Source organism: Pecten maximus, chromosome 8 (assembly GCF_902652985.1).
Source record: "Pecten maximus chromosome 8, xPecMax1.1, whole genome shotgun sequence".
NCBI lineage: Eukaryota > Metazoa > Mollusca > Bivalvia > Pectinida > Pectinidae > Pecten > Pecten maximus.
In genome coordinates, this window is record NC_047022.1 from 35,105,532 (window position 1) to 35,124,820 (window position 19,289).

A 19,289-nucleotide genomic window follows, 5' to 3' on the forward strand; every position below is an offset into this window, starting at 1 on the left:
TTTGGGGGTTAAAATAAAACAAAATGGGGTATTTGGGGAGTATACGTCCAAAACTAGTCAATTTAAAGTGGGATAACCCCCTAAGTAGGTGGGGGGATATAAAGGGAGGTATACGTACCAACGATAGGTTTAGGGGGGGAGTAAAAAGTGGGAGAAATCTCACCTAACTGGTGGTAGGGGGAGTAAAAAAGTGGAGGTAACGTCCCAAACGACAGGTAGTGGGGAGTTTAAAAGTGGGGGGTAATCACCAAAATGGGTTTAGTGGGGTAAAAAAAGGGGGAAGATACCCCCCAAACTGGGGCGGGTAAGGGGGGATTAAAAAGGGGAGAGTATACGTACCAAACTAGCAGGTTGGTTTGGGGGGGGATAATAATTTAACCCTAATAGGGTTAGGGGGGAGAAATAAAGGGAGAGTAGTCCCCAATAAAGGGGTTAGGGTAGTTAAAGGGGGAAAAGTAAGTACCTACTAAATAGTATTTGGGGGTATAAAGTGGAGAGTTAGTCCCTAACGGGGGTTAGGGGGGTATAAAGTGGGAGGTAACGCCCAAAAGGTCGGAGGGTTTTAAAGTGAGGGGGAGTTAAAAGCCAAAAGTGGGGTTTAGTGGGAGTATACTCACCTAAAAATCGGGTTTAGGGGGAAAAAAAGGGAGAATAAACAAAACATTTAAAATAAAAAAAAAACCCCAAAAAAAGGAGGGGGGGGGGGAAACGAGGGGGTTTAAAAAATTTTTTAAATATTTTTTATAAAAAAAAAAAAAAAAGTTTGAAGGGAGTTACGTCCCTAACTGTCTTTGTGGGGAAAAAAATTTGGAGAAAAACGTCCAAAGTCAGGTAGTGGGAAAAATAAAAAACTGCCAAACAATCAGGTTAGGGGGGGGAAGATACCCCTAACTAAATTTTTAAATTTAGGGGGAAACTCACAAACTAGTCGGTTTAGGGGGGATTTAAAAGGGGGAACGTCCCCAAAAATACAGGTTAGTGGGAAAAGTATAATCACCTAACTAGGTTTTAGTGGGGGATAAAGTGGAAGTATCGCACCAACTAGATAGGTTAGTGGGGTATATAAAGGGGAAGTTGGGGGGGTATAAATTTTGGGTAAGTAAAAATTTAAGGTTCTTTAAAGATTTAAAAAGGGGATAAATTTAAAGCCCTTATTTTTAGAAAGGTTTAAATTTTTGGGAGTATACTCCCAAATAGGTAGTGGGGATATAAAGTGGAAGTAACGTCCCTCGTCAGTTTATGGGGAAAAAGGGGAGAAAACGTCCCCTACAAGTCATTTAAAAAGTGGGGGATAAAACCAAAAACTAATGGGTTTTTGGGGGAGTATAAGTGGAGAGTTTACGTCACCTCTGATTTTAGTGGGTAGTAAAAATAATAACTATTTCAGGGGGGGGATTTTGGAAATTTAACTCACCTAATAAAAGGGTTTGGGGGGGGGAGATAAAGTGGAGAGTTCGTCCCCTAACTATAGGTTAGGGGGGGTAGTATAAAGTGGAGAGAAAAACGTCCCCAACTGTGGGTTTAGTGGAGTATAAGGGGAGATAATCCCCCTAACAGACCCGGTTAGTGGGGAGTATAAGGGGAAAGTATGCATATGTTTTATGGGGAAAAAAGGGGATTTCTTTTCCCCTAAAAAGACAGGAGGGAGTTAAAAAAATCCCTAATAAAGCAAGGGGGGAGTTAAAATTCCCCTAAAAGTCGGGTTTATGGGGTAAAAAGTGGAGAGTATAGCCCACCAAACTGGTCGGGTAGGGTAGAAAAGTGGGAGAAAAAGTCCCTAACTGGGGGGGGGAAAAAAGGAGGGGGAGATCTACAAAACTAGGTTTGGGGTAAAAAGGGAGAGTATATTTTCCCCCCAAATTTCGGGTGGGGTAAAAAGTGGAGAGTAAAACTCACCAAAAATGGGGGGGATTTAAAAATGGGAATACTCCCCCAACTAGTGGGTTTTAGTGGGGAAAAAAGTGAGAGTATACTCCCACCAAACGGGGGGGGTTTCCCCAGGTCGGGGATGGGGGTAAAAAGTGGAAGAACGTCCCCTAAAAGATAAGGTGGGGGTAGAAAAGTAATACGTCCCTAACTAATCAGGTTGTGGGGGAAAAATTTAAAGAAAAGTAAGGTTATTGGGGAAAAGTGGGGAGTTTTAAAAGATGGTTAGTATATAAAAATTTGGGGGGAGTTACCACCTAACTTCAGGTATGGGAGTATAAAGTGGGAGTAACCCCTAAAAATAGGTTGGGGGTTTTTGAATAATGGAGGGGGGGAGTATACTCCCTAACTAGTAGGTTGGGGGGTTAAAAGTGGAGATATACTCCCCAACTAGATCGGTTGTAGAAATAAAGTGGAGATAAACGTCACCTAATGGGGTTTTTAGGGGGGAAATAAAGGAGGTTTTTTAAATAATGGGTGGGGATATAAAGTTTGGAGTATCCCCCCTAATTGGTAGGTAGGGGGATAAAGTGGAGAGAAAACGCCCAAAGATCAGGTTAGTGGTAGAAAATTAAATTTGGGGGATAAATACAATGGTGGGGGAGGGGGAGTATGGGAGATATACTACTTAGTCGGGTTAGTGGGAGTATAAAAATCCCTAACGGGCAGGTTAGTGGGGAGTATAAAAAAGGGGGGGAGATATAAAAACTAGTGGGGGAGTGGTGTTAAAGGGAGGAAAATAGGGAATAAAAAAATTGGGGAGTTATGGAGTATATACTAACTTTAGGTAGGGGGAAAATTTTGAGAGTAACGTCCCCAAACGCCCGGGGGAAAAAGTGGAGAAAACTCCCTAAAAAAGTAGGTTATGGGAGTATAAAAACTAGTCAATTAGGGGGGAGTAACAACTTTAGATGGGGTTATGGTAGAAAAAAGTGGAGAATACGTCCCAAATACGGTTAGGGATAAAAAGTGGAGATTACGTACCAAACTAGTCGGTTGGGGGGAGTATAAAAAGTAAGTCATAATGAAAGTTTATTTAAAAAGGGGTATAAAGGGGAGATTTAAACGCCCAAACAGTCGGGTTTAGTGGGGGGAAAAAGGGAGAATACGTCACCAAACTAGCGGGTTGGGGGAAAAAAGGGGGATACTCCCCTAACTAGATGGTTAGTGAATTTAAAAAAGTGGAGTTACGTCCCTAACTAATCAGGTTAGGGGGGATTAAATTTTGGAAAGTCGTTTTAATTGGTAGGCGTAAGTAAAAGGAAGTAAACCGTCGTAAAGTGGTTAGTGGGAGTTGTTTTTAATTTTGGGGGGGGTTTCCCTAAAAAGTAAGTTAGGGGGATTTAAATAAGAAGTTAACAATTGGGTTGGGGGGTTAAAAATGGAGAGTGGGAGTATAGGGAATTTAACAAATTAGGAGGGGAATATAAAGTGGGGATATCTCCCCTAATGGGGAAAGGGGGTTAAAAAGTTGGAGTTTAAAAAAGGCATTTAAAAAGGGGAATTTTAAAGTTTAAGGGGTATACGTCCCTAACTAGATAAGGTTAGTGGGAATAATCCCCTAACAAATGGGTTGGGGGGAATTAAAGGGGGGAAAAACGTACCTACTAATATTTAAAAGGGGGGAGTATAAATTTTGGAGAGAAAGGTTTCCCTTTTGGGGCATTTGGGGATTAAAGTGGAGAGAACGTCCCTAACGACCCGGTTAGTGGGGATTTTAAAAGTAGATATCTACAAAACTAAAAAGGTAGGTAGTAAAATGAAGAGTATCTCACCAAACTAGTAGGTAGGGGGGGAAAAAAGGGGAATAAATCACCTAATTCCGGGTTAGGGGGGTGGGGGATTTTACGTTTATAGTATAATAGATAAGGTTTTTGGTATATAAAAGGTTATTTAAATATGGGGGTTAGTGGGGAGTAATAAAAGGTTGAGAGTAAGATAAGGTCGGAAAAGGGGGGTTTAAAAAGTTGGAAAAACGTCGCCTAAAAGTCAGTTAGTGGGGTATACTCCTAAAAAGTCAGTTATGGGAGTAACTCCCAACTAATAGGTTAGGGGGGTATTAAAGTGGAGAGTATAGTCCCAACTAGTGGTTGGGGGGGGAATAAAAAGGGAGGATACGTCACCTAATGGGCCGGTTAGGGGTTATAATAATAACGTATTAGGGGGTAAAAGGTTAGGAACCCCTAAAGTGGAGGGGTGTATACTCACCAATTTGTGGGGTTAGTGGGGGTATAAAATAGATAGTTTAAAAATGGGGTTAGGGAATTAAATAAAGGTATGTAAAAAGTCATTGGGGGGGAAGTTAAGGGAGTAAAATTTTAAATAACCCCTTATGGAAAAAAAGGGGAGAATACTTTTAAATAATGGTTTAGTTTTAAATTTTAAAAAGGGGAAAAAGGGGAGAAAACTCACTAACTAGATAGGTTTTGTTGGGGGTATTAATAACGGTGGGGGGGAAAAGTTATACGCACCTAACAAACAGGTTAGTGGGGAAAAAAGTTTAATTAAACTCCCTAATTTGGCAGGTAGTGGGAGTATAAATTTTGGAGGTAACTCCCCCCCAAGATCGGTTAGGGGGTTACTCCCCTCCAAACAATTTAAAACCCCTTAGTGGGGGGGTTTTTAAAAAAATTTCCCCCAAAAACTATCAGGTTGGGGGGGAGAAAAGGGAGAGTAGTCCCCTAACGGGCCGGTAGTGGGGATTAAAATAAATAGCATTGGGGGGGTTTAAAAATGGGGGTATACGTCACCTAACTAGTCGGAGTGGGATATAAATAACTAATAGGGGGGTTGTGGAGTATAGTAAAAAAATAGTTTAGGTTATGGGGGGGGAAAAAAGTAATAATAGACGGTTATGGGGAGATTAAAAGTTTGGAGTATATTTTAAATTTCGGTATAAATTAAAACGGGGGGAAAAATTTAAAAGTAAAGGGAAAAAAGTGGGGAAACGTCCCCTAATAAGTAAGTGTGGGAGTATCCCCCCTAACTAGTGGGTTTGTGGGGATTTAAAAGGAGATTACGCACACTGTCTTTAGTGGGAAAAGGGGAGTAAAAAAGGCGGAGGGGAGTATACTCCTAATAGGCCTTTTTGTGGGGAGTTTTAAATAATGTAATGGGTAAAAAGGGGGAAGATACTCAAAAAACTGGGAGGTTGGGGTGTAATAACCCCCCAAAATAGTAAGTTAGTGGAGAAAAAGTGGAGGATACGTCCCCCAACTAGAAGGGGGGGGTTAAAATTTGGGAGTATACTCACCAAAGGGGTCGGTTTAGTGGGGATAAAGGGGGTAACGTCCCAAACAGATGGGTTGGTTTTAAAAGTAAAACGCCTAACAGTAAGGGGGGGGGAGTATAAATAAGAACTAATAGGTTTAGGGGGAGTAAAAATTTGAGATAATCCCAAACGTCAGGTAGTGGGAGTAAAAAAGGGGGGGAGTAACTCCCTAACAGCAGGTAGGGGTTTTGGGGAAATACCCCACCAACGGGTGGGTTAGGGGGGGAAAAAAAGGGGATTATAAAATGGGGGGGTTTATCCCACCAAATAGTAGGTATTTGGGGTGGAGTAACTCCCCTAATTTCGGGTTAGGGGGGTTTTAAAAGTAACCACCTAAAAAATAAGGTTATGGATTAAAGTGGGAGTTACTCACCAAACTAAAAGGGTTTAGGGGGGAGTAAAAATTTTGAGAGTATACTCCCCCAACGGGTCTTTTTAGGGGGGAAAATTTTAAAAGTGGGGGGAAAAACCGTAAAAGATATTTAGTGGGAAAGTCGCCAAAAAGTAAAAGGTTGGGGGGAAATTTCACATAATAAGTAGTAGGGGGTATAAGTGGGAATACGTCACCTACTAGTCAGGTTAGGGGAAAAAGGGGGAGTTAGTAAAAGGATTGGGGGGGGTTTATTAAATCAACCAACTAGTGGGTTTAGGGGGGAGTTAAAGGGGAGAGTATACGTCCCTAACTGATGGTTGGGGGTAGTTAAAATAAAGTGGGGAGATTTTAAAAGTATTTAAATTATTAAACCCGGGGGGGGAAAAAGTAATTTAAACGCCCCAAAAAGATATTTGTGGGGGTAAAAATAAAAAGCCCCTAAGGGGAAGGTTGGGGAGAGTATAAAGTGGAAGAATTTTAAAAGTGGGTTTATTTTGGTTTATTAAATAAAGGGGGGAGTAACCCCCTAATAATTTTATGGGGGGTTAAAGTGGGGGTTTTAACTCCCCTTTTTGGTTAGGGGGAAGTATAAAAAAGAGTATGTCACCAAACAAATCGGTTTGTGGAGTATAAAGTGGGATTTTACGTCCCAACAGACGGTTAGGGGGAAAAGGGAATTCTCACCAAACTAGTATTTTAGGGGAGTTAAAGTGGAAGTATGTCACCTAACGGTGGTAGTGGGAATATAAGGGGAAAAGTACCCCCTAAAAGTTAGGGGTTTAAAGGGAAGTAAGGGTCCCTAATAGCATTAGTGGGGAAAAATAATATATTTAAGATCGGTTATGGGTATTTATAAAGGGGGGAGAGTATACTCACCTACTAGGGGTTTAGGGGGGATTTAAAAAGGGGAGGATACGTCCCAAACTAATAGGAGGTTAAAAAAGTGGGGATATATCCCCTAACTGGGTGGTTAGGGGAGTATAAAGGGAGGTCGTCCCCAATAGCCGGGTAGGGGGGAAAAGTAAATCCCTAACTGTGGGTTTAGGGGGGTTTTAAAAAGTGGAGTATACTCACCTAATGGTAGGTATGGGAGTAATAAAGGGAAGAAAACCCTAACGGGGTGGGTTATGGGAGTATTTTCCCCAAATAATAATTTGGGGGGGGAGATATAAAAGTGGGGGTAAAGGGGGAAGTTCGCCCCTAAAAGATCGGTTTAGTGGGGGAAATTTAATATACGTCCCACTAGGGGGTTGTGGGATAACATACCACAGTCAGGTTGGGGAGTATAAAGGGGGAGATAACCCCCTAATGCTTTTTAGGGGGTTAAATGGAGTTTAAATTTGAAGTTGGGGGCCCTAATTGAAGGTGAAAAAGGGGGGAGTATAAATAACTAAAAGGGGTTAGGGGTTAAATTTTTTGGAGGATATTTGGTCAAAGTGGGGGTTAGGGGAGAATTCGCCTAAAATGATGGGGTTATGGGTAGTTTAAATTTGGGGGGTAAATTTAAAATAATATATGGGGGGGAAAAAGTGGAGGTAAAATTCACCACAAATTTTCAGGTTGGGGGGGAGTAAAAAGTGGAGAATAGCACCTAACTTTGGGGGGTTAAAATTTAAAAGGGTTGGGGGAGTAAAGGGAAGTAAATCCCTAACAGATAGGTAGTGGGAAAGTAAAAAACGTCCCTAACTAGTAGTTAGTGGGGAAGTTTAAAAATAGTCATAGGGGAGTTGTGGGAGAGTATAGTATAAGGTAATTGGGGTAAAAGGGGGGAGAAGGGCCCTAACTAGGAAAGTTTTTTTTAAAACCCAAAGATTTTTAAAATAAATAAAGGTATTGGGGAGTTAAAAGTGGGGTAATCATAAGTCAGGTTAGTAATAAAGTGGAGAGTAACGTCACCTAACTGGGGGGAATTAAAAAGGGTAGGGGTATTTAAAGTAAATTTAAGTCCCCCTAACTAACATTTTAGGGGGGTATAAAGGGGAGAGTAACGTCCCAACGTAAGGTAGTGGGGTATTAAATGGAGAGAAGTCCCTAACAGATCGGTTAGGGGGGGTAAAAGTTAAGGTCGCCAAATTGTCAGGTAGGGGAGTAAAAAAAAAAACTGAAAAGGTTAGTGGGGAAAAGTTAAAAAATTTTTGGGGATATCACAAAGTGGGTGGGGGGGGAGTAAAAGGGGAGAGAACTCCCAAACTAAAAGGGGGGTAGGGGGAGGGGTGGGGTTTGTATAAAGTAGGGGGAGTAAAAAAAGTGGGGAGTATACCACCAATAATAGGTTGGGGGATTTTAAAGGGGAGATTTTCACCTAACTGTCAGGTTATTTTTTTTTTTTCCTTTTTGGGGGAGTAAAAAGGGAGAGTATACTCCCTAACTAGATAAGGTAGGGGGAGTATAAGTGGAGAGTATCGTCCCCTAACTGTCAGGGGTGGGAATATAAATTTTGAAGTCCCCCTCAACGGTGGGGGTAGGAGGTATAAAGTGGGGGGGGAGTTTTTTCCTAACAGATGGGTTTAGGGGGGGTGGGGGTATAGTCCCTAACTAAGTATGGGTGGGGAGTATACATCACCTAACTAGGTCAGGTTAGTGGGGAGTATAAAGTGGAGAGTATACGTCACCTAACTAGATCAGGTTAGTGGGTAGTATAAAGTGGAGAGTATACGTCACCTAACTAGATCAGTTAGGGGGAGTATAAAGTGGAGATTACGTCCCCTAAATCGGGTTAGGGGGAGTTAAAGGGAAAGGTTAGTCACCTAACTAGATAGGTTTAGGATATTATAAAGTGGAGAGTATACTACTTAAAAATCGGTTGTGGGGAAAAAGTTTAGAGTAAAAGCTCTAACGGGTCAGGTCAGTGGAGAGTATAAGGGGGAAAAAAACGCCCAACAGTGGTTAGGGGGAAAGTATAGGGGTGTAACTAATCAAGGTTTTTTTTGGGAGTTACTCCTAACTGGGTGGTTTATGGGAAAAGTAATGGAGAGTAACTCCTAACTAGATCGGTTGGGGGGTTTGTTAATCACCAACTGTCGGGTTAGTGGGGGTTAAAGTGGAAGTATACGTCACTAACAATAAGGTAGGGGTAGTATAAGTGGAGGTATATCCCCAAACAGACCCGGTTGGGGAGTATAAGTTTGGGGTATCGTCCCAAGGGGGTCAGGTCAGGGGAGAGATAAGTGGAGAGTAAACGCCCCAAACGATAGTTAGTGGGTGATACGTCGCCTAAAAAATCTTTGTGGGGATAACATCACTAACTAGTAGGTTGGGGAGTAAAAAGGGAGAGTAACGTCCCCTAACTAGATCGGGTTTAGTGGGTATATAAAATGGGAGAGTATAGTATAATGGGCCGGGTTGTGGGGTAGATAATATACTAGGAAAAGGTTGGGGGGGGGAAAAGTGGAGAGTATGTACAAACTGGGTTTTTAGGTGGGGGTAAATATAAAGGTCGTTTAGGGGGATATTGGGGGTGTAACTCCCTAACAATCGTTAGGGAAAAAGGGGGGGAAAGATAGTCCCTTAAAAAATATTTAGGGGGGTTATACTACCTAATAGATCAGGTTAGTGTAGTATAAAGTGAGATATCACACCTACAGTAGGTTGGGGTTATAAAAAGTGGATTTGTATAATGAAGTTAGTATAAAATTGGGAGGATATCCCAACTAGTCGGGGAGGGGGGAGTTAAAGTGGACGTATAGTCACCAACTGTGGTTTAAAAGGGGGGAGAAAATCCCCTAAAGATCGGGTTTTGGGGAAAATAAAAAGTGGAGTAAAAAGTCCCAAAAGGGTAGTTAGATAAAAAATGGAGGTTAGTAAAAATAGGTAGGTTATAATGGGAAAAGGGGGGAAGTAAAAACTAAAACGCCCCTATGGGGGAAAAAAGGGGAGATAAAGTCCCTAACAAATAATTTAGGGAAATTAAAGGGGATTTTATACTCCCCTAACGGGGCAGGTGGGGGGTTATAAAGGGGAGTATAACCCCTAATAGTTCGGTTTGGGGGGGAAAAAGTAAAGTAAAATAGTCATAATGATGGTTGTGGGGAGTAAAAAGTAAAAAATATATAAAATTTTAGTGGGGATCTCCCCCTAAATTTAGGTTAGGGGGGGAAAAAGGGGAAAAACTTTCATAATGATTTAGTGGGTTAAAACTAATAACTGGTGGTTATTTTAAGTAGTTACTAACCTAAAAGTGGGGGGGAAATTAAAGGGGAGAGTATACGTAAACTAACAACAGGTTAGTGGGTAGAAAATAAAGGGGAAGTTATTAAAAAGGGGAGTTAGTAAAATAATCAAATAGTCATTGGGGGTTGGGGAGTATAAAAGTGGTAGTATACGTCCCCAAACTAGTCGGTTTAGTGTGTATAAAGCAAAGAGATACTCACCTAACTAATGGGGGTTAGTGGTATATAAATGGAGATTACCCCCTAACAGGTGGGGGGGAGAAAAAGTGGGGATACTCACTAAAGCAGTTAGTGGGAGATAAATGGAAGATACTCCCCTAACTAGATCGGGTATTTTTGTATAAAAAGGGGTATCTCACCTAAAGCAGGTTGGGGGGAGTATAAAGTGGGGGGGTAACTCCCCCAAAACTAGTAGGTTAGGGGGGGTTTTAAAGTGGAGAGAAAAATAATACCCTATGATATTGGGTTTAGTATAAAGGGGAGAGTATAGTATAAAGACTTATGGTAGAAAAAGGGGGAGAGTAAAAAAAAAAGCATATAGAAAAAGGGTTTATATAAACAAGAGGAGTTTATAAGTCATTAGTGGGAAAAGTGGGGGTATAAAAGTAGGTATGTACCTAAGGGGGTTATTATAAAAGTGTGGAAGTAAAAAGGGGTGTTATTTAAATTTAAGGGAGAGTATACGTCACCAAAAATTTCGGGGGGGAAAAGGGGGAGATATACGTACCTAAAGTCAGGTTAGTATAGTAAAAAGTGGGGGGTATACGTCCCTAAAAGAAAGTTAGTGGGGGAAAAAAGGGGAGTATACGTCCCCTAACAAATCGGGTTATGGTATTTAAAAGGGGAAATTTAACTCACCTAATTTAGTAATTTTTAGGGGGGAGTATACTCACAAACCAGAAAAGTAGTGGGGGAGATAAAGGGAGAGTATAGTCACCAAGGACAGTTAGTGTGTAAAAATGGAGAGATCGTCCCCAAACTAGAGGTTTGGGGATATATAAAGTAAGGTATGATAAAGTAAAAGGGTGGGGGTAAATAATGGAAAGTTATAGTAAGTTAGTGGAAAAATGAAAAACGTCATTAGGTGGGTAGTGGGAATAAATGAGAGTTATTTAAAAAAAGATAGTTGGGGGGGAGAAAAAAGGGGAATTTAAAAACTATACGTAATTATGGTAGAAAAGGGGGGAGTATAGTAATAATCATTAGGGTTAGAAAAAGGGGGGAAGTATACGTATAATAAACGGTAGTTTTTTAAAAAGGGGGAGAGTATACTCCCAACAAGTGGGGGTTGTGGGAAAAAGGGGGATAACGTACCAAACTAGATAGGGGTAGTTGCCCCTAGAAGTGGGGGAGAAATAATAAGTTGGGTAAATTATATTGGGTAAAAAGTGGAAGTAACCCTAACTAGCAGGTTATGGTAGTATCATTAAGGAAAAGTGGAGAGTATACGTCACCTAACTAGATCAGGTTAGTGGTAGTATCAAGTGGAGAGTATACGTCACCTAACTAGATCAGGTTAGTGGTAGTATAAAGTGGAGAGTATACATCATCTAACTAGGTCAGGTTAGGAGTAGTATAAAGTGGAGAGTATACATCATCTAACAAGCTCGGTTAGTGGGTAGTATACATCACCTTAATAGATCAGGTTAGTTATAGTATAAAGTGGAGAGTATACGTCACCTAACTAGATCAGGTTAGTGGGGAGTATAAAGTGGAGAGTATACGTCACCTAACTAGATAAGGTTAGTGAGAGTATAAAGTGGAGAGTATACGTCACCTAACTAGATCAGGTTAGTGGTAGTATAAAGTGGAGAGTATACGTCACCTAACTAGATCAGGTTAGTGGTAGTATAAAGTGGGTAGTACACGTCACCTAACTAGATCAGGTTAGTGGGTAGTATAAAGTGGAGAGTATACGTCACCTAACTAGATCAGGTTAGTGGGGAGTATACATCACCTAACTAAGTCAAGTTAGTGGGGAGTATACATCACCTAACTAAGTCAGGTTAGTGGCGAGTATACATCACCTAACTAAGTCAGGTTAGTGGGTAGTATACTTCACTTAACTAGATCAGGTTAGTGGGGAGTATTCGTCACCTAACTAGATCAGGTTATTGGATAGTATACGTCACCTAACTAAGTCAAGTTAGTGGGGAGTATACATCGCCTAACTAAGTCAGGTTAGTGGCGAGTATACATCACCTAACTAAGTCAGGTTAGAGGGTAGTATACTTCACCTAACTAGATCAGGTTAGTGGGTAGTATACTTCACCTAACTAGATCAGGTTAGTGGGTAGTATACATCACCTAACTAAGTCAGGTTAGTGGGTAGTATACTTCACCTAACTAGATCAGGTTAGTGGGTAGTATACATCACCTAACAAGCTAAGGTTAGTGGTAGTATACACCACCTAACCTGATCAGCCTAGCGTGAGATTATGAAGTGAAAAGTGTACGTCTTTTTTGTCCCTTTCCCTTCCTTTATAATTGTCGTAAGTTACCTATGTCAGAACTGAATGACAAGATTATGAGAGGTACTTTGTAAACGAAAACGTAAAACAGAAAATAAGGCTTTTACAGTCGCACAATTAGCCCTGAAATTACTGCATTAAACAGCGTCTGGTGTCAACTTCTCATGATGCATTAGCTCCCGTCGGTGAACTTTGAATTTTACAGTATTTACATGGTATGGATTGTATTTAATCAAACGTGATTAAAAGCATGCGATACTCCTATTCCACAATAACAGTGACACGTATTACCGCACACGCATCAAACTGTCAGCTCCACTATACTCGGAGCTCTCCCCCTTAACGCTGTGGAGTTTTCTGTGCATTCACACGATTTTTTTTTAGCGAACATAAAGGTAATGGAAATTATTGATTATTCATAAATAAATGATTTGAATTGAAAATACACAAAACCATATTACGGTATTACGTCATTAATGCTGGGTTTTATTGCGTACAATTATGGCTTAATTTCTCTAGCATCGTGTGATAAATTGTATATAGATTTCCGTTGTTATAAAATCACATTTCAATCTTTTAAAATGTAAATTCCCTGGCCTGGTTTGACTCGCTGGCACAATACTTGATGTGTACATCAGGAGATACTATACGACTTTTGTAATTTAATTCAATGGCATAACTTTTAATGATAGTACAGATATAAGCTCACATTTATCAATATTCTAACCCAGATTTAACATTCTTAAATGTGCTTTTGGACAAATATAATATTATTCTATGGTAAATCTGAGTATATCCCTAGATAAAAAAACGACAGCAGTACTACCAGAAAAAAAATCAACCTTCGACAGTTTAGAGTAAAACATAATAATAGAAAAATCAACTTTCGACAGTTTAGAGTAAAATATTATAATAGAAAAAAATCAACCTTCGACAGTTTAGAGTAAAACCTGATGAGGCAGGTTTGACTGTAGATAGAAACAGGTCGTCTCTAAGGCAGGTTTGACTGTAGATAGAAACAGGTCGTCTCTAAGGCTGGTTTAACTGTAGTTAAAGACAGGTCGTCTCTAAGGCTGGTTTGACTGTAGTTAAAGACAGGTCGTCTCTAAGGCTGGTTTGACTGTAGTTAAAGACAGGTCGTCTCTAAGGCTGGTTTAACTGTAGTTAAAGACAGGTCGTCTCTAAGGCTGGTTTGACTGTAGTTAAAGACAGGTCGTCTCCAAGGCTGGTTTGACTGTAGTTAAAGACAGGTCGTCTCTAAGGCTGGTTTGACAGTAGTCAAAGACAGGTCGTCTCTAAGGCTGGTTTAACTGTAGTCAAAGACAGGTCGTCTCTAAGGCTGGTTTAAATGTAGTCAAAGACAGGTCGTCTCTAAGGCTGGTTTGACTGTAGTCAAAGACAGGTCGTCTCTAAGGCTGGTTTGACTGTAGTCAAAGACAGGTCGTCTCTAAGGCTGGTTTGACTGTAGATAGAAACAGGTCGTCTCTAAGGCTGGTTTGACTGTAGATAGAAACAGGTCGTCTCTAAGTCTGGTTTGACTGTAGTTAAAGACAGGTCGTCTTAGGCTGGTTTACTGTAGTTAAAAAGCAGGTGTCTCTCGGTTAATGTAGTTAAGACAGGTCGTCTCTAAGGTTTTACTGTAGTTAAAGACAGGTCGTCTCTAAGGCTGTTTGACTGTAGTAAAGAAGGTCGTTCTAGTGTCGTAGAAGACAGTGTCTCTAAGGCTGGTTTGACTGTAGTTAAAGACAGGTCGTCTCTAAGGCTGGTATGACTGTATTTAAAGACATGTCGTCTCTTAGGCTGGTTTAACTGTAGTTAAGGACAGGTCGTCTCTAAGCTGGTTTAACTGTAGTTAAGACAGGTCGTCTCTAAGGCTGGTTTGACTGTAGTAAAGACAGGTCGTCTCTAAGGCTGGTTTAACTGTAGTTAAAAACAGGTCGTCTCTAAAGCTGGTCTGACTGTAGTTAAAGATAGGTCGTCTCTAAAGCTGGTTTAACTGTAGTTAAAGACAGGTCGTCTCTAAAGCTGGTTTGGCTGTAGTTAAAGACAGGTCGTCTCTAAGGCTGGTTTAACTGTAGTTAAGGACAGGTCGTCTCTAATCTGGTTTAACTGTAGTTAAAGACAGGTTGACTCTAAGGCTGGTTTAAATGTAGTTAAAGACAGGTCGTCTCTAAGGCTGGTTTAAATGTAGTTAAAAAGAGGTCGTCTCTATGGCTGTCTTCATTGTAGTTAAAGACAGGTCGTCTCTAAGGCTGGTTTAACTGTAGTTAAAAACAGGTCGTCTCTAAAGCTGGTTTGACTGTAGTTAAAGACAGGTCGTCTCTAACGCTGGTTTAACTGTAGTTAAAGACAGGTCGTCTCTAAAGCTGGTTTGACTGTAGTTAAAGACAGACCGTCTCTAAGGCTGACTTCATTGTAGTTAAAGACAGGTCGTCTCTAAGGCTGGTTTAACTGTAGTTAAGACAGGTCGTCTCTAAGGCTGGTTTGACTGTAGTTAAGACAGGTCGTCTCTAAGGCTGGTTTGACTGTAGTTAAGACAGGTCGTCTCTAAGGCTGGTTTAACTGTAGTTAAGACAGGTCGTCTCTAAGGCTGGTTTGACTGTAGTTAAGACAGGTCGTCTCTAAGGCTGGTTTGACTGTAGTTAATGACAGGTCGTCTCTAAGGCTGGTTTGACTATATTTAATGGCTCATGTGGCTTCTCTTGTTATTGACTCTTTACTAACGGATGTCATGTCACATTTTAGGCCGATGTGTCCCGAATAGCACAACTCGTTATAGACTGCTTAGCTTGAAGTACATTTTAGGTAGTCATTTAAGCCACTCGACTCCGGATAAGAGAGCTCCCTAAATACCGATTTTTGTTTGGTTTTACCTTTTTGGACCCATTCCAGCACATCAAACATATCCTTTTACAATAGCGACAGAATGACCCACATTTATGCATTTAAGATATCCATTATATAACAGCGTACACCTAAAATAATATTTTTTATACAAATATAATTCTTTAATTATACGATTGAGATACTCAAGTCTTTTGTGGTTATGTGAATGTTGAATCGTTCAATAAGTTTTAAGTATGGCGGTAAGTCGTGTTTTGTCAATTATACCAATTGTAACCTACCAAGGTTGTGTAGGAAATACAACAAATTTAGATTTAAGTGTATATTTACACCATATTATAAGGTTACATATCGGACGTGACCTGATTAGATGTCGATGATTTTCGTTACACGTTATCAGAAGTCTCACTTGACCCACTTTTGCAAAATAAAGTTTTAGTACAAAATATCTCCAGAGCTCCCACACTAGACCTCGGTTAGATCTGTACTATGGTATGGTAATGTTCTTGACTATTTTTGTGATAATATAAGTCCATACCGTTTCACACATTCTCTCGAGGGTAAGGTTAAGCTATTTCGGTAGAATATCGAGCTCATGTAATCCCATGTGATGTTCCGGTATGTTTGGTTCGGTCCCTCGGGACATTTTGGACCAGAAATGACATCCAATTCTATGTTTGAGAGTTTGTATCAATACAAACAAATCTTGATCTAAATCAACTTTAACAAATCCATTAGTCAACTGTTACTAAGCTCGAGTTAATGGCAGGATGACTTCAATATTCCATGTGTTAGATAGACGTCATTAACGGATAAATTGGGTGGCATTTGGAATAACTGATTATGTTTTATACAAGTAATTATCGATTCAATCACTATGAAGTTAACTTCCTGCTAAAGCACAGACTGACCTGTAGATAACTTGTGACCAGACTACCCAGTCACAGGTCGTTTGTTTACTCACAGAGACGGTATTATGTCATTGTGACGAAGCAAACATTAGCTGTTCATTTTCAGAATGGTCCGCAGTAAGATCCGACGTAACAAACTCGTCACTGTGTAAAGAAAAGATTAGAATAAGTGTAAATATATACACAAGTTCGGTTTAGTAAATAAAAGACTGGAATAGGTGGATGACGTCACTAACCCGAACTTCCTAATTTACCTATCATCTTGTCGTCTATAAGTCCGGCTACTGACGTCATTGGTGATTTGTTTGGTGTTAACTCTTCGATTTAAACTAAGTCATTAGAATATACATATACGGTATGAGAGATAAAAATGGTTAAAACTTTATGAAAAAAAACCAAACTGTTTCTACACATTGTGTTCTTATGAAATATAAGATAGCATATAAAAAACATTTAATATCAATCAATCAATCAATCAATCAATCAATCAATGTATTAGTATGTTACGTCTAATAGAACATTAATGTGGCGTTGCGAATCGCCACTTTTTAGCAAAAACTCTCGAGACCAACAACAGCATTATACTCTATTTACTGTTAAAAGATGAATACTTCTTCATTTCTATTTTCGTCGCCATTTCAGGATAACAAAATGGCGGACAAAATTCAAAACGAGGTCAGCCAATCAACATCTCGGTTACACGAATGCACAGAAGAAAAAGTGAAGAGAATTTTGACGAACGACCGCGGATTGATACAATTCGAAGGCTGTGATGAAGAGCTTGGACTACGAAATGTAAGTAATAATATCGAAATTTCAATGTGATTGTTCTGGTATAATCAGCTGTATGATTAGATATTCATATACTGGGACGACAATACGCGATGGACTGTCGCTCTTAGAAATGTTATTAAAATAGTGTATTCAGCTGATGACAACAGGATGATTCAGAACTTTTGAAATAAAACAAAAACTTGTACTGAATACACTACAATAAACTAAATAAGTTTGTTCAATCAACTGGATATTACGAAAGCCGGTTGGGACCATTTTTGTAGAAGAAAATTAAAAAAAAATTCGCGTTATTACGCGAAACTAACGCGTTATATCGCGAAACTTTCGCGTTATTACGCGAAACTTACGCGTTATTACGCGAAACTAACGCGTTATATCGCGAAACTTTCGCGTTATTTCGCGAAACTAACGCGTTATTACGCGAAACTTTCGCGTTATTTCGCGAAACTTACGCGTTATTACGCGAAACTAACGCGTTATATCACGAATATATATTGATAGTTATAAGAAGTATCGGCTACTTTTGAAGAGTATTGACATGAGGCACGACAGTTTAGTGAGTTTTTATTTTGAGCTTAGCCTCCTATCCCAAGCTGAAATTTTGAGTTTTTTTAACAATAGTGGATAGTGCTGTTTTAAGCAATTCAACACGTAAACGAACTTTGAAACGATAGTGTTTAACAATAAGGAAATTAGTTCTCGGATATATACGATGTTGCATTATTCATTCTCAAAGAATTACAAAATTCTGGACAGAAAAAAAAATCTTGGTTCTCGCCCTCCATCTTTACAGTCAGTATCTGATACTCTGAAACCATTTCATCGTCTGATATAACCTGCTGCGCATTATAACGCAAAAGTTTCGTGATATTATGACGTAACGCGCGATGTTGGCGACCATATGCGTAACATATTTACGCCGTTTTTGTGACGTCGCTTTCTTGACGCGGTGTCTTAATATGCAGTGACTCTTCATCAAACAATTTTCCTTATTCTAAATATAATTTAAACATACTTCAATCACACAAATAATCAAATATACATTATATTCAGTTTATGTAATGTCAAATTCGCGACTTTCAAATTTCATTAATTTCGAAAAACTTCAGACATTGATGCCAATATTTCCTCGTTGTCGGTTTTACTGATGACAAGAGTTTTATTGGTCATACTCGCATTCATCAAAATGTGTCTCACAGAACATGATGGCACCACGGCATGTCTGTCATTTAAAAGACGGTAGCGAAAATCGACATTCGTGGCCTCAAAATAAACCCCCCGTATGATTTCATGTCCTTTTTCAAATGTCGCCCCCCAACTGTCTTTTGTCTTCCTTTTCAGCTTTTCGGGCGGACTTTCAGCTCTGAATAAATAAAAGTCTTCATTAGGGTCGTCTGTGTATACAGCCAGTATGCTACCGGGCTGACATAAATCAAGTAATCCGTGTGGTTCTTCCTCCGTATCATCTACATCGACTTCTGCGTCGTTGACATTTTCCCGGCTGATGTTTGCTGTCGTTGTTTTCCCGACGTGTTGATTAACACAAGATCCATAGTTTCCCTCGATACATTCATCGCAAGTATAGCACGAGAGATTACGGATGAACAGAAGTGAGGGATTCCCGGTGGTTATTATTTGGATGTATTTTCCTGTTTTGGGGGATTGGTTTAAACCGTATATTTGTTTCACGCGAAACCGCCTCGATATACCTGAAAAACAGTTAAAATTCCATGAAAGCCCAAAAGTATAATGTAACATATTTTACATTGTTTATGAATAGTTTACGATGTAAAGTTTGGTTTTATTTCAAAATCTGATGTATGACTACTGAATCCGTCCTTATTAAGACATGGATAAAACTCGAGTCCGGACCGCCCAACTGGAATTTTAAAATTTTAAAAAGAACAACCAAAAACCATGATGTATTCTTGGATTTCTAGGCTCGCCCCCCCCCCCCCCCCCCCCCCCTTGGAAAATTCTGACGGTTGGACCCCCCCCCCCCCCCCCACCCCCGAAAAATAATTCTGGATCCGCGCCTGACATCCATACAATTTTTTTACCCTTCAGCCCCATTGGAAGCACACACGGAAGCACACACACACACACACACACACACACCCTGTCCCCCCACCCCTCCAATTATTATGGCGTCCTTAGGTTGATGAAATTGTCACATGTAATGAAAGAGTAATTATTGTCATCAACATATAACTTAACACCCCATCCTGGCATTTATGAATTTCCTTCCAACGGGCCTGCTAGCCTATATAGATGCTACAATATTTGTGGCATAAACTTTTTTGTAAGACTTACTTACCTGAAGTGTCTTTGCTTACAATTAGCAGTCTCACTTGGTTGTTCACACTTGGTTTTTCCAAAATTATACAAGTCTTTTGCAGACTGGATAGTCTCTGCTCCTCGTATGACTGCCATTTCCGCCTTCCGCTTGAAACATCCCCCGGCAGCATCTTGGGGCCCCTTTCCATGCGAAGTTTCAAAATAATTTCTGATTAATGTGGTGTACCCGAA

The 19,289-nt window shown here is 40.0% G+C and overlaps 1 protein-coding gene across 1 annotated transcript in view; it reads left to right on the plus strand.

Annotated features, from left to right (window-relative positions):
• LOC117333318 (transient receptor potential cation channel subfamily M member-like 2) overlaps positions 1-19,289 on the plus strand; it is a 78,359-nt gene that overhangs the window by 18,886 nt on the left and 40,184 nt on the right. Inside the window, exon 2 of the mRNA XM_033892559.1 lies at positions 16,608-16,760. Coding sequence (XP_033748450.1) covers positions 16,617-16,760 — 144 coding nt within the window. The 5' untranslated portion in view covers positions 16,608-16,616. The remainder of the gene's footprint in view (positions 1-16,607; positions 16,761-19,289) is intronic.